The sequence below is a fragment of the Apium graveolens genome, chromosome 9, assembly GCF_009905375.1.
Source record: "Apium graveolens cultivar Ventura chromosome 9, ASM990537v1, whole genome shotgun sequence".
NCBI lineage: Eukaryota > Viridiplantae > Streptophyta > Magnoliopsida > Apiales > Apiaceae > Apium > Apium graveolens.
Window position 1 is genome coordinate 284,394,742 of NC_133655.1, and position 24,340 is coordinate 284,419,081.

Here is a 24,340-nt window from a genome sequence, read left to right on the forward strand (position 1 = left end):
AATCGGGGTATATGTACCGGCAGAAGCATTATAGTACCTGCAAACATTTGGAGGAAAGTAAGGGATGGGGTAGACTGTGGAAGATTCATGTCCCTCAAAAAATAAAGGTGTTCCTGTGGAGGGTGTGTAGAAATAGTGTTCCTGTTCACAATTCTTTGAGGGGGAAAGGAGTGAATATAACGATTTTATGTCCGTTTTGTGGTACTGATGTAGAACATTTGAGACATGTGTTTCTAGACTGCTACTATGCTAAGGGATGTTGGAATGATTTGGGGTTGGGGTTTGATACCTCGCAGATTCTTACGTGTTTAGAATGGCTGTTGCAGACTTTGGCAACTGAAACATTTGAGAAGCTGGCCCAAATAGCAACTGTTCTATAGGGAATATGGTATGCTAGGAATTTGTTGGTGTGGGAGAATAGATCTTTAACAACTCAAACGGCTATGCAGTGTAGTGTTCTTCAAGTTAAACAATGGAGAGATTGTCAGCTATTGAAAATGTTGAAAAACATGACTGCTATGCGAAGAAATGAAAGTCGAGAGATCAAGTGGTTTCCCCCGACTGTAGGCAGAGTGAAAGTTAATGTTGATGCTCACATAGTTGCAGGGTGCTCCTGGTTCTCTTGTGGTTTAATTCTTAGGGATCATGAAGGTAGCTTTATCCGGGCTAGAGTAAACAGACTTGCAGGTGAAGTCCCAGTAAGTCTCAGTAGTTAAAGCAGAGGCCATGGCAATCCTGACTGCTATCGAGTGGATCGGGTCACTGGGCGTGCAAGAGGCAGATATTGAGAGTGATTCCTTGGTCACAGTTCGAGCTATTAACAGTGATCTAGAGAATTATTTGGAAGTTGGTGTGGTGTTCCAAGAATGTCGTAATTTCTTGAAGGTTCATAAAGATATTATGGTGTCCTTTGTTAGAAAGCAAGCAAACAAGGTCGCTCATTTAGTTGCTAGAGAACCTTGTGAATTTAATTGCTTTGTTGATTTTATGACTCCTCCAAATTCTGTGTTTGAGTCTCTGGAAAACGAAAGCTTTTTGCATTAATATATCATTTCAATTTCAAAAAAAAAACAAGATGTTATTTTGAGAGAAAGATTTTCGTTTTCAGAGAATATAAGTGAAAATACCAAATTATCTCTGCATTAAATATTAGTTATTTAAAGAATAAGACAAAAATAATTTTGTTTGATACTCAATTACTCCGAAAATAAAAAATTTAATCTGAAAATAACATTTTCGAAATATTACTACATTTTCTTAAAATGTGAACGTGGAAAGCTATTTTATTATTTATATGCCACTGGCAATGTTGTAAAAATTGAGAATCGGGGAAGATCGGTCGAGTTACAGATTTAGGATTAATTGAAAATTGAGGATTAATCGGAGTAAAAATCGGATGTATTATAATATTAAATTATATTTAATATATTATTATGATTATATTAGTTATTTATTAATAAATATATATTTATTATATCATAATTTCTATAATTATTGATTTTTGAATTAATATAGTATTTTAATTTTAATAAATAATTATATATACTGCAATAAAAAAAAATCGTAAAAATAAATCGAATTTCAAAGATCGAATCGGTCGGATACTTTGTAGAAAATTAATCGAGGATTAATCGAATTTTTTTTAAAAAATCGGGATTTTTAGAACACTAAACCACCGGCAAGTGCTGTAGTTGTCTACAAAGTTAAGTCGTGTAATTAGCAATTGGCCATACGTGTACTCAAAAGAAACAAAAACAAATTATTAAAACAAAAGCATACTACATATGAAAGCCATAACCAAAGTCCAAAAATATCTTGAGCACAAAAAAATGGCAATAGCTTCAATCTTTTCACTAAAACCAACTCTACTCCCACCCTCATTCTCCTCTCTCTCAAACCTCAACTTCCCTTGTTTTCAAAACCCAAATCTCCAAAATCACCAAAGAAAAAGCATTCTAAGACTGCCCTTTTACTCATCATATGAGAACTCAAACTACAACTCACCAGAAACAGAGTGCCCTGTTCCACTTGATCAGCAGCCTGTTAATGAGTACCAGTATTTGTCTACTTCTCAGCCTTATTGTTGGGCTTGTGGAGAGTTTTCTGAGTACTGTTCCAGGTTGTTTGTAACTGGACTTTCTTTTGCTCTCTTTGTTGGGCTGCCTGTTTCTTGGTATGGCTCAGTTGGAGTTGGTTTGGACCCTGTGAAGAGAGTCTTAGGTGCTGCTGCTGGTGGGCTTTTTGTGGCTACTTTTGTTGTTGTGAGGATGTATCTTGGATGGGCTTATGTTGGTAATAGGTTGCTCAGTGCCACTGTTGAATGTAATGCTACCTAACACTTTACTAATGTGTGTTTGTTTGATTGTTTTGCTTGGATTGAGATATTGAGTTGTGTTATTTTGTTTTGCAGATGAGGAGACAGGTTGGTATGATGGTCAGGTAATCTCGAATTTCTTTGCTTTCGTGTTGAATTTGTTCTTTAAATGCTTGAATAGTTGAATTTGAATGTGGATGTCTAGTGACTTTAGCCTAATATATTGATACCAACATAGACTTGATCAAATCATGTATAAGTATCTCTAGGTATGTTGTTAAATGTTGATATAGTTCATCCGTGTCTAAGTGGGAGATAGAAGAATGTTTCTTGATTGCCGTTTTGCTCCTTAATCGATAGATTTGCATAAGAAAAATGTTTATGCCAGAAGGTAAAGGACTCTTTCTTGATCACAGGTGATGGATAGGGTTGCATCGTGTGGCCAAAGGCCACCGACTTTTGAATTACATTCTTGTTAGGTTATAGTATTAGTAAGATATTTGAAGAGGGTACATGTGTGTGAAGGTTTTGGACTGACTAAGATTGAAAGCAGGGGCACATTTAGGAGTTTTTTAAAACTTATGAGGGGTCATTCTATATATTCTTAAGAATTTTTAATGGTGAAGATTTACAATATTATTTACGGTGGAGATGTGTCCTTGTGCCCCTTTCTAGATCTGCCCCCAAATGGAATTTGGAAGACAAACTTCATATACTGTAAATGTATTACTACCCGATAAATCATAAACTGGGGATTGGAAGATTGGATTGTACTATAGTTCATGAACTGGCATATTTATACACCTACTCCAACATTTAAAGATTTTCAGAAAAGCACATGAACACAAGTACACAACTTCGAACCCACCTTACTAATGAAGCTGGCCTAATTGCTGGTTTAGCTTCATGAAGCTAGCCAGAACGTCACGCTTTGATGTGTTAGAGTACTGTATAATTTCACATATCAGAGGAAGATGTTGGAGGTAAATATGCCACATACGTGTGAGAATTTTGACAAAGCTAAACATAAAGGTGCTAGAGATACAAATGAGCAACATTAGTTCTTAGTAATTCAAAAGTAAACATTAGAGTGCTAGAGATAAATAGAATTAATATACTTTACAACACTAGAGGTATTATAGCCCCTGTATCTTTTACCTATTCCTCCTACAGTCCTACCCTGCGAGGTTGTCAACTAAATGGAATTGACAAGATTTTGCGAATAAAAGAAATATGGTTACTCTCCTAAGTAATACTTTTTGTGGATCCATCAACAGATCCGGGTCATTTGTCAATTTTGTAGTGTCAGTCTCTTTTCTTCAGTTATTTTTTCCCTTACAGGGAATGTTACATACATGTGCACAATTCAATCTATTCTTTTCAGTAGTATATCTGGAAATACCCATTGAAACCTTATGACATCGTTTCAAACACAAATGATACATTCCAAAATAACCGCTTTTCAGAAATGTTTTCCCTTGGCCATGAACCCCTTGGGATTTTTAATTCACCCAATCTTCTATTTTCAAGCAACAAAAATCTAGTTTTGTTGTGTCACTTCTCTTTAGGTTAAAGTTTTAGGTTTAAGCTGTTCCATCTCATAAACTAAAGTTGAACCGCCTAGTACTTCCATAAAAAGATGACTTCTGGACGACAATATTTTTTATATCAAACTTTTTTGACAGGTATGGGTGAAGACTCCTGAAGTTTTGGCACGCGATCGGCTTCTAGGTTCATTTACTGTAAGTAATCTGGTCTGGCTATTAAAGCGCATGATAGAAGTATGCATATATATCATAATATGACATTCTTGAATTTTATCAATCATCCGAAGAAGATAAAATTGTAACATTTGATGCTTAAATTACATGTGAAATCTTGGTGTGCTGTGGTTTGGTTTGATGCTTAAATTGCATCCTTTTAGTATAAGATCTAATTATATGTTTATCAACAAGGATTGAAGTAGCACAAATATCAAAATATGTATTCCTTATCAAGGGCATCAGAGGCCTTATCTTCTAGCTTGGCTGCAGGTGAAGCCGGTTCTTAGCAGATTAAAGAACACTCTGGTGGGTCTTGGGTTATCCTTATTTATGTGTATTGTTCTCTTCATCAACACTGAAGGCAGCCCAAAAGATACATATGTGTCATCCGAACAAGCGGGTGGTAGAGCTGTGCGTGGAGTTTATAGTGAGGAGTCTGCGAGATCGTTTGAGCCAGATGCATTTTGTGGCGAATCTGGTATTTCTCCGTCCCTGGAAAAGTAGACAACTTAATGCCCCTTAAAGTATGACTTTGCTCACATTTACAAGTTGTTTTATACATATATGTATATATTACATTGTTAACAATTTGTGGTCTCATATGAAAATAATCTGTAAATAGTCATTTACTTATTTCCCAGATTCTAGTAAATACTGTAGAAGATTGAGAAGTGGGAACAAGATTAATAGATGAATAAAATTCAAGTCTTGATGCGTGGTTATACTATTGATTTTGTATTGCAGCTACTCACTACATTTCAAACAAATGAACATTAAGAAACTATATGGCATCTGTGAACCACAATAGATACTTGAAGCTTGTCTAGAAAAGATACACTATACACAAAAACCTATCTGCAGGGACCGTGAGGTACGGTTTCCGCAATGCTGTTAGGAAATAAACAACCATCTGCAAGCAATATAGAAGAGCAACTTCAAATTATTATGAACTTATAGTAAGCTCTTATGTGATGCACAATCCAAAAGCAATATGCAAATCAGGTAAACATTACATGCAACTTAAGATTCTGACAAAGAATCAACAAATGCAATGTCTTTTATACACCAAATTTCTCCTAATGAGCTCCAATGTGAAGAAAACAAAGTCGAATTCACTACACTCTAGAATCTTCCCTTCTTGAAATCCGAGCAATGTGATAAATATTTCTTCTCATTCAATAATGGAGGCATAAGACCATGCAACAGCCTGATTTGCATCTTTAGTCACTTGTGTTAGAAAGAACGTGAACTCCAACTGAACCAAAAACCTTTCCTTTGTTTATTAATCTCTTGGCGTGCTCCGTTTTCCTAATCCACATTTCAAATACATGATGGGATTTTTTTGTTACCACTCTACTTTCAAATCAGTGTGTTTTAAGAGCTCCAAAGCAGCAAGTAACTAGTATGATTCCGCGAGGGAAACTTATCTTGTAATGTACTACTCAAAAGCCCACTCCACAACTCACTAGCTTCATAGCAGTTATGTTTCTGCATATGTTTTCACAATAACTCCGTAATCCTATTCCGATGATTCCATCTCAGACTCTTTAAATCAGTAACCAAAGTCCCATACATGAAAATGACATGGAATCATCGGAACAGACTTAATGAGTTATTACACAAACTTATGCGGAAACATAACTGATATGGAGCTACTGGGGTGCTGAGTGTGCTTTTGAGGAGTACAGGCAAGGACAGGTCTACCTCCTCGAATCGTACTAGATATTTGGCTGCTTTGGAGCTAATAAAACACACTAATTCTGAAAATAGTGATAACAAAAAAATTTAGCATGTATTTGAAACATGGATGAGAAAACTTTGCTTACTAAGAGATTGGCAAACAAAGGAAAGGTATTTAGTTCAGTTATAGTTCATCATGTTCAGTCTAACATAAGAGAAGACTAAAGATACAAATCCGTCTTTTACATTATCTTATACCTCCAAAATGGAATGAGAAGAGAATTTTATCAATAATCAAATGAAGAAGTTTATCCTTTCTTCCAAAGCTTTCTTTGAAATGCAGTAAAAGTAATTAAAATATCAAAAATACTAACCAGAAGTAGCATTAGGAAGACGACCATCTGCAGGTGGCTCGTCGAGATCATAGAGGGCCTAAGTTACCATTACTAGATTAAGAGAAAATAGCTACTAGTTACAACTAGTAAAGGAAACAGAGCTTTGGACACTCCTAAAGTTGTACAATCAGCTTGGATTAGTGAATTAACCTTAATCTGTTCAAGTCACTGAGTGCTTTAAAGTCTCACTTACAGGAGTTGATCCATGAAAGATTAGTAGTTGAGCAGATTTAAAAAGAAAAAAGAAGTCCAGGAAGACTTTTACAGCTTGATATCTCAGACTTGTACAGAAACCACTAGGGATTGCGATTTTTTGAGGTGGCACACTCCTGAGTTTAAGCCTAACCACCCTATGTAAATACCTAAGCTTCTGTTTCTGGAGACGACATGTAAATATTAATTTTTCTTTAAGATACATTCATCCGTCATTAACGATATAATAGTAAGAGAATTATAATTAATCTCTAAAATATCTTCAAACAAAGTAAACCAGTAAAGAAGATTTTTTCCTAGACTTTGAGAAAGGAACAGTAACAAAACCTACTTAAACAAGAAAAACCAAAATTTTAAGTAGTACCTGCAAACAACTCCAAACTTCTAAAAATATGAAATCTTAAACACCAAAAAAGAATTTAATCTGAAACCTGATGACACTGGATAGAAAATTCTGATCAGCATTCAGAATCTTAACATGCTTCTCCTTCGTCATCACCATCATCGTCATCAAATGATCGAATATCAAGCTGGTACCGCAGGATGCCTCCAATTCCACCAAACCCTTTGCAAAAGCGAGAGCCCTCTTCTGTTTTATCGGTGACAAACTCAAGCCTACAACCAAACCTTTTATATTCATTAGCAAACCACTCCAACAATGTCATCTTCTCTTCAACCTCTAGCTCATCATTCGTTTCACGGAGGTTACTCTGGTCAGCCTCTTGATCCTTGTTCATATACTTTACGACAACTTCAGATGCACTCTTGTTCCTAAGCACATACCTATTGATATCAATACCTTCCCAAACAATGATTATTTCAATAACCCCCATCTCAAGAGCTTTTAAAGTGTCATCTACACCGTAAACATACTTGCCACTGTCTTGCCTAATTTCCTCAAAGTACTTGCTCAGCAAACGCTTTTCCTCTGCAAACTGAACACCCGAGATGAACTCAGAAGAAAGCTCAATCGCTTGATTGAAACCTTTCTCTCCACCATGAGAAACATCAACAACTTTCAAAATTTTATCACCAAGACGCTTGTCAAACATACTGATTCAATTCAGCCTTCAAGTCTGCAGATCCTGCAAGTACTAATCCCGCAACATTAGGCTGACAAGTATTAGCATCAATAAAAAACTGCTTAGCAAGTTCAGCTGTCTTCATAACATAATTATGTCGTTTCTCTTCTCGAGTACGGCCAAATCTCTGCGCTGATTGGCCTCCTTTTCGTTGTTTGTTCGGAAGATTAACGTTAAATTTATGCACAACTTCTCTAGTATTCCCGCTCAATGTCCCGAATAGAGTACCATTCCCATCCATAACAATAAATCCAAACTTATCATCACATTCCAAAAGTTCATGCAAAACCTCAGTATGAAACTTATTATCACACATATAAACAGAAGTATTAATCACCTTAAACGGCTCGATTTCAACAGCAATCTTCTCTTCTTTGCCAGTATCACCAACAATAGTTCCAATATAAAGTACTAATCCGTTTGGAGGAACCTTGTGGTACAACTTCAATTTTTGTTGAGCAGATGTAATTGCAGATAAAACCGATTGACGATTAACCCGACTTTTAATGTTTTTCGCGGTGGCATGTTCATGCATGAGCATCTTTGCAACATCAGAGATTTGAGCACGAGGCGGCACGAGCAAAGATATCATGCTAGTTCCACTTCCTTTGACAGATTCAAGTGTCTTGAGACGCTTCTTCATCTTCCATGACTCGATGGTCTTATCTGTCTCGGACATTGTAACAGACCTGAAGAAGAAAATAAAAGGGTCAAATATAAAGATTAGGTTTTTAGAGATTAGGGTTTGTGATGTAAGGGCACTTTCGTTGGTTTATATAGGGCTATTATCCTTGGCCGTCAAGTAATTAAACATCTATTTAAATTCGGAAATTATTTACTTGCTGTTGTTAGAATTGTAAAAACACACAAAATCTAAAATTACAAATTTCCTACTGGAGCTTCGTGTCTGAGAGGTCCTCGTCCTCGCCGGAGGAGACTTCTAGTGGCTCTGCATCATTGGGATGACTGATGGGATCTTCAGCGACTTGTCTAGAAGCTACTTGTAGTCCCAACCGAGCTCATGCGCCTTCCTTAGTACATGGTCGGCACCAAACTGAAAGCAGCGCTCTTCCGTAAGGTCCAGTGTCTTCTCCTTCTTCCGAAGCTCCCTCCGCGTCTTCTTCAATTGAGCATTGCATCCTTTAATCCTCCTGTTGGCCCTTGCCAAATCCTCATTTAGCTACTGCTTGTCACCAGTCAGGACCTTCGTCTGGATATCCAGAGTTTCATTCTGCAGTTGGGTTCTCCAAAGCTCCTCCTCGGCCACCGTTGTCCTTCTCTCTAGTTCCGAAACCTTGGCCATTTGGACCTGCATCTTTTGCACCTTGTTCGCCAAAGTTGTGGCCCAAGGGGTAGCCCGAGAAATAAGACGAAAAAAAGACAAGGCAAAAGTATAGTCAAGCCGAATGATGAAGAAATATAAAAATAAAAAGATAAATGGAGTACGTAAAAATTAAACGCTTACCGGAGAGAGAAAAGACATTAGCTCTGCATACGCCTCCACTGGAGTGGCTGCAGCATAGAGCGTTCGGTCGGCCGGAAGCTGAAGCCTTCGGCAGAGGTCCGGAATGACTTCCTTCGTCTCCTCCATATCCGGGTAGACGGCGTGATTAATCATCAGCACCCCCAGTCGGGGAAGTACGTCTGAACGATGCTGTCACGGCCCCTTTTTCGCTTCAAGCTATGCTTAGCTCCTTCTTGGCTGCCCTGGCCCTCCTCCTCCTCGACTTCTACCGAAGGAAGAAGCTCCCGCCTTCCTACCTCTGGCTCCCTCTCCAACTCCTTCTGGGAGGGCTCGCCTTCCTGCTGCTTCGCAGCCTTCTCGTCTGCAACCTTCATCATCTTCCTCTCTAGAAGCGCCTCCATGGAAGACACTGAAAATGAAACAAGGAAAGGGATCAGATGAAGGAGATAAGGAAAATAAAAGCAGTTAAAATAAAGAATAGTTATTACTGGAAAATAAAAGAATGAGGGGTAGAGATTTGTTACCCCCACCCCACAAACCGTAAATCCAATCCTGGCTTCGGTAATTATCAAGAGTTAGTTTCTCCACATTGGCGTCAACCAAGGTTGTATATAGCTCTTTCTCATCGTTGCTCAGGTTTGGCATGATAAGCTTCGTAGGGTCGACCTCCCGCCCGGTCGAGAACTGACCCAGCTTCGGCCCGTTAATATAGCACCACTGGGTGTGGGGCATCTTGTTATTCGAGTTGGTCGTTGTCCAATCCGGGCGACCAGCCCGACGGGCAATGGTGTAAAAGCCTGGACTCTTTAGATTCCTCCGGAAGTCATAATGAAATCAGAACAGCCGGGTCAGTGGCTTCACCCGCCTGCAAGCACCTGTTCTAGAAGCAATTTATATGGATGAACTTGTTCGGGTCCATCTGTCCTAGGGCAATGCCCATCTAGAAGAACGGGTGCCGAAGGATCTTCAGCAAGGGGACTCGGAACCTGCACTTGAAAGCTGCCTCAGAAATGTCGACTGCATGGTCGCCATACCCCTTCGACACTACTGAGGTATCATAGATCTTCTTGTCTTCGTCAGCGTTGTACAACCAATAAGCCCCGCGAGGGACCTTGTACTCATCGTACATATCCTCCACCCTCGCCTTCGAAAGCTCAGACCTTTTATTTGCTGCAGGTTACGAAGCGACGGACCCGAACAGTCTTCGCCCTATCCACTCGGGCTGAGAAGTAGAGGTCCCTGCCAAGGTATTCGTTTGGTCCATGTCCCTGTATTCCAAAATAAGGAGACAAGTTAGTCCATGTACTCGAACGAAGAAAAGAAATGAAAAACACAAAGAAAAGGACCAAGTACATGTCCGGAACCGAACGAAGAACCTTTAAAAAATATCCAGGATCGGCTCCCGAAGGATGTTCTAAGGCAAGATCCTCCCGAAGGAAGTTTTTTCCCTCTAACACCTTGCATGCCATCTTTAAATTCACAGGACAAAAAACTGGGACACCAAGGGTCGGCTTCCGAATGATGTTCTTCAGCAAGGATGTCTCGAAGGGAGTTCTTGCCCAAGAACACCTCGCATGCCCTCTTTAAACCCAGTTGGTGCCCCCAAAAAAGAAAAAAAGGAAAAAAACAAAGGCCACCCAGCAACATGGCACCAGAAAAAGGTAATAAAACAAAGGCCACCCAGCAACAAGGCACCAGAAAGACACCAAATAAGACCGAAAAAGAAGAACAAAAGGCTTTAAAGAACAAAACATGCAAAACCCAAGGAACAACATTTTAAATCAAGTGAAAAAAACCATATACTTACTGATATCAAGATGTTGTTGGAGAAAAATGGGATGGTATGGAAATGTTGAGTTTACGCTGTCTGTCGCTACGAAATCCAAGAAGCCTTGAAGAAAAGCTTTAAACTAGTACTTGAAAGTGTTTTTGGAACTTGGATAAAAAAAATAAAGGAAAGAAACTGATTAGGCTTATATAGCCCCCCCGAAAAAAACTTTTTGGTGCCAAAAACTGTTAGGTGCCAAAAGGTCGGGTATAAGTAGACCTGACAACACTGGTATATGACTAGACCTGGCAATTTTTCACACGACACGAAACGACACAAAAATTTTGTGTTTGTTTTTGAATTTTAGGTACACGACACGAAAATACACGAACACGAAAGTATACGATAAATATTTCATGTCGTGTTTGTGTTTACCCTCGGGTACACAACACGACACGAGGTACACGATATAAATAAATAAATAAATAAATAATATTAATATATTTTAAAATTTATTTATGAAACATAAATTTTATACACAAAATATAAATCACTAAAAATCAGTTTCACACCATAAATCAGTTTCACACCATAAAATGTACGGGATGGGTTGGGGACTTGGGGTTTGGGCTGTTGTTGGGCTTATTTTAGTGGATATATAGAGAATAGAGAGCAGAGAGAGCCCCGACTTTTCAAACATAAATTAGAAAACATACATACAAAATTTAGGGTTTTGACTTGTTGCCGCAGTCTGTCTGAGGAGTGAGGAACATGGAAGAAGAAGATGGACCAATATCTAATGATCCGGTAATTTTTCACAACCTTCACTCTTTAATTATGTTTAGTTCTTTAATTATACAATCATTTTTTCCAGTGTATACCTTCTAATTAGTTGCTTTTACTCAACCTTCGAATCTTGTATTCCTTAGCATTTTATAATCGATTTTTATAAATAAATTTGTTTCTTTATACAGCAATATGAATCGTTAAGTGATGATGAGGCAGACCGGATGGAGAATGAAGAAACTGGACCAAAAACAGAAAGTTTCGTGAAACCTGAGAAAGAGAAGGGCGTTAAACGAAAATGGTCAAAGGCCTGGGATACATTCGACCTCTTTAAAGGTGTTGGAGATAAGCCAGATATAGGCAAGAAGTGCGGTTATACAGTCACATACAACTCAGCAACTGGGACTGGAAATTTGTTGAAGCATCAAAAAATTTGCGTGACCTCTTCCGATATTAGGCAAATGATAATTTCAAAGAACCAATGATCTATGTTGGTGCATAATGGAGCGTTTGATCCCAAGATTTTCAGAGATATGATAACCGACGCCGTGGTAAGACACAATCTGCCTCTTTCTTTTGTCGAATACGAGGGTATTAGAGAGGCCTTTTTATATGCAAACCCAAGAGCTACGTTAGTGAGTAGAAATACCTTGAGAAATGATATATTAATTAATTACAAAACTGAAAAAAGAAAGTTGTTGAACATGTTGAAAAGTTGTGGCAGTAGGGTATGTTTAACATCTGATATATGCACTTTTTGTTAATTATAACAGAACTCACAGGGTTAAAGGGGGATTCTAACTCTAACTTTCACTCTGTTTTCCAGTTTGCACAATAGTAATAATTTAACAGACTCACGAGTTGTCTTCACTAAGGCTGTGCTGTGTCCAAACAAAGTTTATCCTTTTAAAAATCACACACTTCAAGAACTGAATTACTACTACTACTACTACTACTAGCGTATGATGAAGTCAGACTTAGTAGAGAGACAAGATGACAACTTCTAAACCAAGTTTAATTAAATTACTCATTCTATCCAGAGTTTAATTTATTTTAGGTCATTTTCTTTCTTCTGTTATGAAGCAATGAATGTAAAAATTACAAGGACGGAGTGGCCCCATGGTTGATTGTAGTGCAACACCATGACAATACATGCGCAACATATATATAGTTCACATAGTACTTATTTTGTGTGTTAAATAAGAGTACGGTATTGAATTTTAATGTTGAATTTGTATTTGCAGTGCCTGAAGAGCTAAGACATGCTGCTGAATCAAGAATTCAAGATTGTGGAGCAGATTGTGAAATTTGGTGTTGCAAGAGCTATGGAATTCACAGAATCTATCTTTATTTATGTTTAACCAAAATTTGAACAGGATTTGTAAAATTTCAAAATTTCGTGTATTGAATTCGTGTTATCATGTACCAGTTCGTGTTTATTTCGTGTACATTTCATTTTTTCGTTTTTTCGTGTACCATTTCGTATCGTTTCGTTGTCGTGTACATGGAAAGTACACGAAAATTTTCGTGTACTACAGTTCGTGTCGTGTCTACCCGTTTTGAATTCGTGTCGTGTTCGTGTTTGCAAAACAGGTAGACGATTTCATTTCGTGTCGTATTCGTGTTTACTACCCAAATACACGAAACACGAAAGTACACGACACGATTATACACGACACGAATGATTTGCCAGGTCTATATATGACATGTGAACACGGTACGAAATGACACGAATAATTAGTATTTGGATTCGACACGAACACGGAAGTACACGAACACGAAAAAATACGAATATAATTAGTGTCGGGTTTGGGTTTTCAATATAGGTACACAACACAGAACGAAAGTACATGAAATAAATAAATAATTAATTTTTTAAAAATATATAATATACATATATATACTAAATACCAAATATGAATTTTACCTATTCTAAATAACATATATATAATTGTAAATATTAAATTATATATTTATTATTTCTTAACTACGTGAGTGAGCACTTCAGCATTTAATTATTTATTGCATTTTTAACAATTAATTTTTTGGTATATAATCCGTATACTTTAGTATACTAAAGCGGGTAAATACGAATATATTAGTTATGGGTTAGTGTCACCAAATTGGTACACGAATACAAATCCGGGTCGGGTTCGGATTTAAAATTTGGTAAACGAAAGTACACGGAACGTTTGTCCAGGACACAGAACATTGTCAGGTCTAGGTATAAGGAGTTTTTTAAAATCAAGGGTCACGATTAAAACAGTTGAAATTCAATGGCCACGATGAAGTCACGAATATCGATAATGAGATAACTGTCCTCCTTAAATGAATTCAGTTCCCTACGATGTTGCCACGTAGACGGACGAACCAGTAGAACGATAAAAACAAAGTATCCTAGGGTTTTTCTCCCCAAAACGGGCCGAGCTTGATGTCTATCGATCGATCGATTGACCAGCAGAAAGACAGGGATATGTTAGCTATAGGCCCGATAAGACCAAACAAACAGAGGTCTACTAAGCTTCTTAGTCATTGGGTCGAAGGGCCACCCAGCTAATAAAGGCCGAAGCCAATACTCTACTCTACTGTTGGAAACTAACGGAGAATCAAAACGTCTCCCCCTTTCTTGCCTCAACGGTTGTCCGCACTACAAGCATAACGAAGAATCATTTCTTACGGTTTTGGGTATAAATACCCCATGGAAAATGAGAAACAAACAACTTTTACACACTCTCTCTCTACTCTCGCTACTTTCTTGTATTTTCAAACCTACCTTACATCTGGATCACTGATTATCACACCTGAGGTGAATCAGGGGTACAATCTCTCACATTCTCTTCTTTCTTGTTAGACCGAAGACTGTTCTTTCGTTGAGCCAGATGCATTTTGCGGCGAATCTGGTATTTCTCCGTCCCTGGAAAAGTAGACAACCTTATGCCCCTTAATTTATGACTTTGCTCACATTTACAAGTTGTTTTATACATATATGTATATATTACATTGTTAACAATTTGTGGTCTCATATAAAAATAATCTGTAAATAGTCATTTACTTATTTCCCAGATTCTAGTAAATATTGTAGAAGATTGAGAAGTGGGAACAAGATTAATAGATGAATAAAATTCAAGTCTTGATGCGTGGTTATACTATTGATTTTGTATTGCAGCTACTCACTACATTGCAAACAAATGAACATTAAGAAACTATATGGCATCTGTGAAGCACAATAGATACTTGAAGTTTGTCTAGAAAAGATACACTTTACACAAAAACCTATCAGCAGGGACCGTGAGGTTTCCGCAATGCTGTGAGGAAATAAACAACCATCTGCAAGCACATATAGAAGAGCAACTTCAAATTATTATGAACTTATAGTAAGCTCTTATGTGATGCACAATCCAAAAGCAATATGCAAATCAGGTAAACATTACATGCAACTTAAGATTCTGACAGAGAATTAACAAATGCAATGTCTTTTATACACCAAATTTCTCCTTGTGAGCTCCAATGTGAAGAAAACAAAGTCGAATTCACTACACTCTACAATCTTCCCTTCTTGAAATCCGAGCAATGTGATAAAAATTTCTTCTCATTCAATAATGGAGGCATAAGACCATGTAACAGCCTGATTTGCATCTTTAGTCACTTATGTTAGAAAGAACGTGAACTCCAACTGAACCAAAAACCTTTCCTTTGTTTATTAATCTCTTGGCGTGCTCAGTTTTCCTAATCCACGTTTCAAATACATGATGGGATTTTTTGTTACCACACTACTTTCAAATCAGTGTGTTTTAAGAGCTCCAAAGCAGCCAAGTAATTAGTATGATTCCGTGAGGGAAACTTATCTTGTCATGTACTACTCAAAAGCCCACTCCACAACTCACTAGCTTCATAGCAGAATAACTCATCGTCTTCTACTATAGCAACTGTCGTGGTATCATCTACTATACCACACTACTTAGTGTGTTTCTGCATATGTTTTCACAATAACTCCGTAAGGCTTTTCTGATGATTCCATCTCAGACTCTTTAAATCAGTAACCAAAGTCCCATACATAAAAATGACATGGAATCATCGGAACAGACTTAATGAGTTATTACACAAACTTATGCGGAAACATAACTGATATGGAGCTACTGGGGTGCTGAGTGTGCTTTTGAGGAGTACATGCAAGGACAGGTCAACCTCCTCGAATCGTACTAAATATTTGGCTGCTTTGGAGCTAATAAAACACACTAATTCTGAAAATAGTGGTAACAAAAAATTTCAGCATGTATTTGAAACATGGATGAGAAAACTTAGCATAGTAAGAGATTGGCAAACGAAGGAAAGATATTTAGTTCAGTTATAGTTCATCATGTTCAGTCTAACATAAGAGAAGACTAAAGATACAAATCAGTCTTTTACATTATCTTATACCTCCAAAATGGAATGAGAAGAGAATTTTATCAATAATCTGTAGCAGCAGCTACCAGAGAGTGGCCACAAGAATGAGAAAAGAGTTTTATCAATAATCAAGTGAAGAAGTTTAACCTTTCTTCCAAAGTCTGCTTTGAAATGCAGTAAAAGTATATTAAACATCAAAAATACTAACCAAAAATAGCATTAGAAAGACGACCATCTGCAGGTGGCTCGTCGAGATCATAGAGGGCCTAAGTTACCATTACTAGATTAAGGGAAAATAGCTACTAGTTACAACTAGTAAAGGAAACAGAGCTTTGGACACTCCTAAAGAAAAAAGTTGATCCATGAAAGATTAGTAGTTGAGCAGATTTAAAAAGAAAAAAGAAGTCCAGGAAGACTTTTACAGCTTGATATCTCAGACTTGTACAGAAACCACTAGGGATTGCGATTTTTTGAGGTGGCACACTCCTGAGTTTAAGCCTAACCACCCTATGTAAATACCTAAGCTTCTGTTTCTGGAGACGACATGTAAATATTAATTTTTCTTTAAGATACATTCATCCGTCATTAACGATATAATAGTAAGAGAATTATAATTAATCTCTAAAATATCTTCAAACAAAGTAAACCAGTAAAGAAGATTTTTTCCTAGACTTTGAGAAAGGAACAGTAACAAAACCTACTTAAACAAGAAAAACCAAAATTTTAAGTAGTACCTGCAAACAACTCCAAACTTCTAAAAATATGAAATCTTAAACACCAAAAAAGAATTTAATCTGAAACCTGATGACACTGGATAGAAAATTCTGATCAGCATTCAGAATCTTAACATGCTTCTCCTTCGTCATCACCATCATCGTCATCAAATGATCGAATATCAAGCTGGTACCGCAGGATGCCTCCAATTCCACCAAACCCTTTGCAAAAGCGAGAGCCCTCTTCTGTTTTATCGGTGACAAACTCAAGCCTACAACCAAACCTTTTATATTCATTAGCAAACCACTCCAACAATGTCATCTTCTCTTCAACCTCTAGCTCATCATTCGTTTCACGGAGGTTACTCTGGTCAGCCTCTTGATCCTTGTTCATATACTTTACGACAACTTCAGATGCACTCTTGTTCCTAAGCACATACCTATTGATATCAATACCTTCCCAAACAATGATTATTTCAATAACCCCCATCTCAAGAGCTTTTAAAGTGTCATCTACACCGTAAACATACTTGCCACTGTCTTGCCTAATTTCCTCAAAGTACTTGCTCAGCAAACGCTTTTCCTCTGCAAACTGAACACCCGAGATGAACTCAGAAGAAAGCTCAATCGCTTGATTGAAACCTTTCTCTCCACCATGAGAAACATCAACAACTTTCAAAATTTTATCACCAAGACGCTTGTCAAACATACTGATTCAATTCAGCCTTCAAGTCTGCAGATCCTGCAAGTACTAATCCCGCAACATTAGGCTGACAAGTATTAGCATCAATAAAAAACTGCTTAGCAAGTTCAGCTGTCTTCATAACATAATTATGTCGTTTCTCTTCTCGAGTACGGCCAAATCTCTGCGCTGATTGGCCTCCTTTTCGTTGTTTGTTCGGAAGATTAACGTTAAATTTATGCACAACTTCTCTAGTATTCCCGCTCAATGTCCCGAATAGAGTACCATTCCCATCCATAACAATAAATCCAAACTTATCATCACATTCCAAAAGTTCATGCAAAACCTCAGTATGAAACTTATTATCACACATATAAACAGAAGTATTAATCACCTTAAACGGCTCGATTTCAACAGCAATCTTCTCTTCTTTGCCAGTATCACCAACAATAGTTCCAATATAAAGTACTAATCCGTTTGGAGGAACCTTGTGGTACAACTTCAATTTTTGTTGAGCAGATGTAATTGCAGATAAAACCGATTGACGATTAACCCGACTTTTAATGTTTTTCGCGGTGGCATGTTCATGCATGAGCATCTTTGCAACATCAGAGATTTGAGCACGAGGCGGCACGAGCAAAGATATCATGCTAGTTCCACTTCCTTTGACAGATTCAAGTGTCTTGAGACGCTTCTTCATCTTCCATGACTCGATGGTCTTATCTGTCTCGGACATTGTAACAGACCTGAAGAAGAAAATAAAAGGGTCAAATATAAAGATTAGGTTTTTAGAGATTAGGGTTTGTGATGTAAGGGCACTTTCGTTGGTTTATATAGGGCTATTATCCTTGGCCGTCAAGTAATTAAACATCTATTTAAATTCGGAAATTATTTACTTGCTGTTGTTAGAATTGTAAAAACACACAAAATCTAAAATTACAAATTTCCTACTGGAGCTTCGTGTCTGAGAGGTCCTCGTCCTCGCCGGAGGAGACTTCTAGTGGCTCTGCATCATTGGGATGACTGATGGGATCTTCAGCGACTTGTCTAGAAGCTACTTGTAGTCCCAACCGAGCTCATGCGCCTTCCTTAGTACATGGTCGGCACCAAACTGAAAGCAGCGCTCTTCCGTAAGGTCCAGTGTCTTCTCCTTCTTCCGAAGCTCCCTCCGCGTCTTCTTCAATTGAGCATTGCATCCTTTAATCCTCCTGTTGGCCCTTGCCAAATCCTCATTTAGCTACTGCTTGTCACCAGTCAGGACCTTCGTCTGGATATCCAGAGTTTCATTCTGCAGTTGGGTTCTCCAAAGCTCCTCCTCGGCCACCGTTGTCCTTCTCTCTAGTTCCGAAACCTTGGCCATTTGGACCTGCATCTTTTGCACCTTGTTCGCCAAAGTTGTGGCCCAAGGGGTAGCCCGAGAAATAAGACGAAAAAAAGACAAGGCAAAAGTATAGTCAAGCCGAATGATGAAGAAATATAAAAATAAAAAGATAAATGGAGTACGTAAAAATTAAACGCTTACCGGAGAGAGAAAAGACATTAGCTCTGCATACGCCTCCACTGGAGTGGCTGCAGCATAGAGCGTTCGGTCGGCCGGAAGCTGAAGCCTTCGGCAGAGGTCCGGAATGACTTCCTTCGTCTCCTCCATATCCGGGTAGACGGCGTGATTAATCATCAGCACCCCCAGTCGGGGAAGTACGTCTGAACGATGCTGTCACGGCCCCTTTTTCGCTTCAAGCTATGCTTAGCTCCTTCTTGGCTGCCCTGGCCCTCCTCCTCCTCGACTTCTACCGAAGGAAGAAGCTCCCGCCTTCCTACCTCTGGCTCCCTCTCCAACTCCTTCTGGGAGGGCTCGCCTTCCTGCTGCTTCGCAGCCTTCTCGTCTGCAACCTTCATCATCTTCCTCTCTAGAAGCGCCTCCATGGAAGACACTGAAAATGAAACAAGGAAAGGGATCAGATGAAGGAGATAAGGAAAATAAAAGCAGTTAAAATAAAGAATAGTTATTACTGGAAAATAAAAGAATGAGGGGTAGAGATTTGTTACCCCCACCCCACAAACCGTAAATCCAATCCTGGCTTCGGTAATTATCAAGAGTTAGTTTCTCCACATTGGCGTCAACCAAGGTTGTATATAGCTCTTTCTCATCGTTGCTCAGGTTTGGCATGATAAGCTTCGTAGGGTCGACCTCCCGCCCGGTCGAGAACTGACCCAGCTTCGGCCCGTTAATATAGCACCACTGGGTGTGGGGCATCTTGTTATTCGAGTTGGTCGTTGTCCAATCCGGGCGACCAGCCCGACGGGCAATGGTGTAAAAGCCTGGACTCTTTAGATTCCTCCGGAAGTCATAATGAAATCAGAACAGCCGGGTCAGTGGCTTCACCCGCCTGCAAGCACCTGTTCTAGAAGCAATTTATATGGATGAACTTGTTCGGGTCCATCTGTCCTAGGGCAATGCCCATCTAGAAGAACGGGTGCCGAAGGATCTTCAGCAAGGGGACTCGGAACCTGCACTTGAAAGCTGCCTCAGAAATGTCGACTGCATGGTCGCCATACCCCTTCGACACTACTGAGGTATCATAGATCTTCTTGTCTTCGTCAGCGTTGTACAACCAATAAGCCCCGCGAGGGACCTTGTACTCATCGTACATATCCTCCACCCTCGCCTTCGAAAGCTCAGACCTTTTATTTGCTGCAGGTTACGAAGCGACGGACCCGAACAGTCTTCGCCCTATCCACTCGGGCTGAGAAGTAGAGGTCCCTGCCAAGGTATTCGTTTGGTCCATGTCCCTGTATTCCAAAATAAGGAGACAAGTTAGTCCATGTACTCGAACGAAGAAAAGAAATGAAAAACACAAAGAAAAGGACCAAGTACATGTCCGGAACCGAACGAAGAACCTTTAAAAAATATCCAGGATCGGCTCCCGAAGGATGTTCTAAGGCAAGATCCTCCCGAAGGAAGTTTTTTCCCTCTAACACCTTGCATGCCATCTTTAAATTCACAGGACAAAAAACTGGGACACCAAGGGTCGGCTTCCGAATGATGTTCTTCAGCAAGGATGTCTCGAAGGGAGTTCTTGCCCAAGAACACCTCGCATGCCCTCTTTAAACCCAGTTGGTGCCCCCAAAAAAGAAAAAAAGGAAAAAAACAAAGGCCACCCAGCAACATGGCACCAGAAAAAGGTAATAAAACAAAGGCCACCCAGCAACAAGGCACCAGAAAGACACCAAATAAGACCGAAAAAGAAGAACAAAAGGCTTTAAAGAACAAAACATGCAAAACCCAAGGAACAACATTTTAAATCAAGTGAAAAAACCATATACTTACTGATATCAAGATGTTGTTGGAGAAAAATGGGATGGTATGGAAATGTTGAGTTTACGCTGTCTGTCGCTACGAAATCCAAGAAGCCTTGAAGAAAAGCTTTAAACTAGTACTTGAAAGTGTTTTTGGAACTTGGATAAAAAAAATAAAGGAAAGAAACTGATTAGGCTTATATAGCCCCCCCGAAAAAAACTTTTTGGTGCCAAAAACTGTTAGGTGCCAAAAGGTCGGGTATAAGTAGACCTGACAACACTGGTATATGACTAGACCTGGCAATTTTTCACACGACACGAAACGACACAAAAATTTTGTGTTTGTTTTTGAATTTTAGGTACACGACACGAAAATACACGAACACGAAAGTATACGATAAATATTTCATGTCGTGTTTGTGTTTACCCTCGGGTACACAACACGACACGAGGTACACGATATAAATAAATAAATAAATAAATAATATTAATATATTTTAAAATTTATTTATGAAACATAAATTTTATACACAAAATATAAATCACTAAAAATCAGTTTCACACCATAAATCAGTTTCACACCATAAAATGTACGGGATGGGTTGGGGACTTGGGGTTTGGGCTGTTGTTGGGCTTATTTTAGTGGATATATAGAGAATAGAGAGCAGAGAGAGCCCCGACTTTTCAAACATAAATTAGAAAACATACATACAAAATTTAGGGTTTTGACTTGTTGCCGCAGTCTGTCTGAGGAGTGAGGAACATGGAAGAAGAAGATGGACCAATATCTAATGATCCGGTAATTTTTCACAACCTTCACTCTTTAATTATGTTTAGTTCTTTAATTATACAATCATTTTTTCCAGTGTATACCTTCTAATTAGTTGCTTTTACTCAACCTTCGAATCTTGTATTCCTTAGAATTTTATAATCGATTTTTATAAATAAATTTGTTTCTTTATACAGCAATATGAATCGTTAAGTGATGATGAGGCAGACCGGATGGAGAATGAAGAAACTGGACCAAAAACAGAAAGTTTCGTGAAACCTGAGAAAGAGAAGGGCGTTAAACGAAAATGGTCAAAGGCCTGGGATACATTCGACCTCTTTAAAGGTGTTGGAGATAAGCCAGATATAGGCAAGAAGTGCGGTTATACAGTCACATACAACTCAGCAACTGGGACTGGAAATTTGTTGAAGCATCAAAAAATTTGCGTGACCTCTTCCGATATTAGGCAAATGATAATTTCAAAGAACCAATGATCTATGTTGGTGCATAATGGAGCGTTTGATCCCAAGATTTTCAGAGATATGATAACCGACACCGTGGTAAGACACAATCTGCCTCTTTCTTTTGTCGAATACGAGGGTATTAGAGAGGCCTTTTTATATGCAAACCCAAGAGCTACGTTAGTGAGTAGAAATACCTTGAGAAATGATATATTAATTAATTACAAAACTGAAAAAAGAAAGTTGTTGAACATGTTGAAAAGTTGTGGCAGTAGGGTATGTTTAACATCTGATATATGCACTTTTTGTTAATTATAACAGAACTCACAGGGTTAAAGGGGGATTCTAACTCTAACTTTCACTCTGTTTTCCAGTTTGCACAATAGTAATAATTTAACAGACTCACGAGTTGTCTTCACTAAGGCTGTGCTGTGTCCAAACAAAGTTTATCCTTTTAAAAATCACACACTTCAAGAACTGAATTACTACTACTACTACTACTACTAGCGTATGATGAAGTCAGACTTAGTAGAGAGACAAGATGACAACTTCTAAACCAAGTTTAATTAAATTACTCATTCTATCCAGAGTTTAATTTATTTTAGGTCATTTTCTTTCTTCTGTTATGAAGCAATGAATGTAAAAATTACAAGGACGGAGTGGCCCCATGGTTGATTGTAGTGCAACACCATGACAATACATGCGCAACATATATATAGTTCACATAGTACTTATTTTGTGTGTTAAATAAGAGTACGGTATTGAATTTTAATGTTGAATTTGTATTTGCAGTGCCTGAAGAGCTAAGACATGCTGCTGAATCAAGAATTCAAGATTGTGGAGCAGATTGTGAAATTTGGTGTTGCAAGAGCTATGGAATTCACAGAATCTATCTTTATTTATGTTTAACCAAAATTTGAACAGGATTTGTAAAATTTCAAAATTTCGTGTATTGAATTCGTGTTATCATGTACCAGTTCGTGTTTATTTCGTGTACATTTCATTTTTTCGTTTTTTCGTGTACCATTTCGTATCGTTTCGTTGTCGTGTACATGGAAAGTACACGAAAATTTTCGTGTACTACAGTTCGTGTCGTGTCTACCCGTTTTGAATTCGTGTCGTGTTCGTGTTTGCAAAACAGGTAGACGATTTCATTTCGTGTCGTATTCGTGTTTACTACCCAAATACACGAAACACGAAAGTACACGACACGATTATACACGACACGAATGATTTGCCAGGTCTATATATGACATGTGAACACGGTACGAAATGACACGAATAATTAGTATTTGGATTCGACACGAACACGGAAGTACACGAACACGAAAAAATACGAATATAATTAGTGTCGGGTTTGGGTTTTCAATATAGGTACACAACACAGAACGAAAGTACATGAAATAAATAAATAATTAATTTTTTAAAAATATATAATATACATATATATACTAAATACCAAATATGAATTTTACCTATTCTAAATAACATATATATAATTGTAAATATTAAATTATATATTTATTATTTCTTAACTACGTGAGTGAGCACTTCAGCATTTAATTATTTATTGCATTTTTAACAATTAATTTTTTGGTATATAATCCGTATACTTTAGTATACTAAAGCGGGTAAATACGAATATATTAGTTATGGGTTAGTGTCACCAAATTGGTACACGAATACAAATCCGGGTCGGGTTCGGATTTAAAATTTGGTAAACGAAAGTACACGGAACGTTTGTCCAGGACACAGAACATTGTCAGGTCTAGGTATAAGGAGTTTTTTAAAATCAAGGGTCACGATTAAAACAGTTGAAATTCAATGGCCACGATGAAGTCACGAATATCGATAATGAGATAACTGTCCTCCTTAAATGAATTCAGTTCCCTACGATGTTGCCACGTAGACGGACGAACCAGTAGAACGATAAAAACAAAGTATCCTAGGGTTTTTCTCCCCAAAACGGGCCGAGCTTGATGTCTATCGATCGATCGATTGACCAGCAGAAAGACAGGGATATGTTAGCTATAGGCCCGATAAGACCAAACAAACAGAGGTCTACTAAGCTTCTTAGTCATTGGGTCGAAGGGCCACCCAGCTAATAAAGGCCGAAGCCAATACTCTACTCTACTGTTGGAAACTAACGGAGAATCAAAACGTCTCCCCCTTTCTTGCCTCAACGGTTGTCCGCACTACAAGCATAACGAAGAATCATTTCTTACGGTTTTGGGTATAAATACCCCATGGAAAATGAGAAACAAACAACTTTTACACACTCTCTCTCTACTCTCGCTACTTTCTTGTATTTTCAAACCTACCTTACATCTGGATCACTGATTATCACACCTGAGGTGAATCAGGGGTACAATCTCTCACATTCTCTTCTTTCTTGTTAGACCGAAGACTGTTCTTTCGTTGAGCCAGATGCATTTTGCGGCGAATCTGGTATTTCTCCGTCCCTGGAAAAGTAGACAACCTTATGCCCCTTAATTTATGACTTTGCTCACATTTACAAGTTGTTTTATACATATATGTATATATTACATTGTTAACAATTTGTGGT

The 24,340-nt window shown here is 38.2% G+C and overlaps 1 protein-coding gene and 2 pseudogenes across 1 annotated transcript; 1 reads left to right on the forward strand and 2 right to left on the reverse strand.

Annotated features, from left to right (window-relative positions):
- Positions 1 to 1,773: 1,773 nt before the first annotated feature.
- On the forward strand, positions 1,774 to 4,789 carry LOC141684162 (uncharacterized protein ycf36). Its single transcript, XM_074488998.1, has 4 exons — positions 1,774 to 2,322; positions 2,411 to 2,439; positions 4,000 to 4,056; positions 4,348 to 4,789. The coding sequence occupies exons 1-4, from the start codon at positions 1,785 to 1,787 to the stop codon at positions 4,579 to 4,581; spliced, it is 858 nt and encodes a 285-aa protein (XP_074345099.1). The 5' UTR covers positions 1,774 to 1,784; the 3' UTR covers positions 4,582 to 4,789.
- Positions 4,790 to 5,690: 901 nt separating this feature from the next.
- LOC141684161 (eukaryotic peptide chain release factor subunit 1-3-like) lies at positions 5,691 to 9,363 on the reverse strand (annotated as a pseudogene).
- Positions 9,364 to 16,027: 6,664 nt separating this feature from the next.
- On the reverse strand, positions 16,028 to 19,220 carry LOC141683106 (eukaryotic peptide chain release factor subunit 1-3-like; annotated as a pseudogene).
- Positions 19,221 to 24,340: the final 5,120 nt, after the last annotated feature.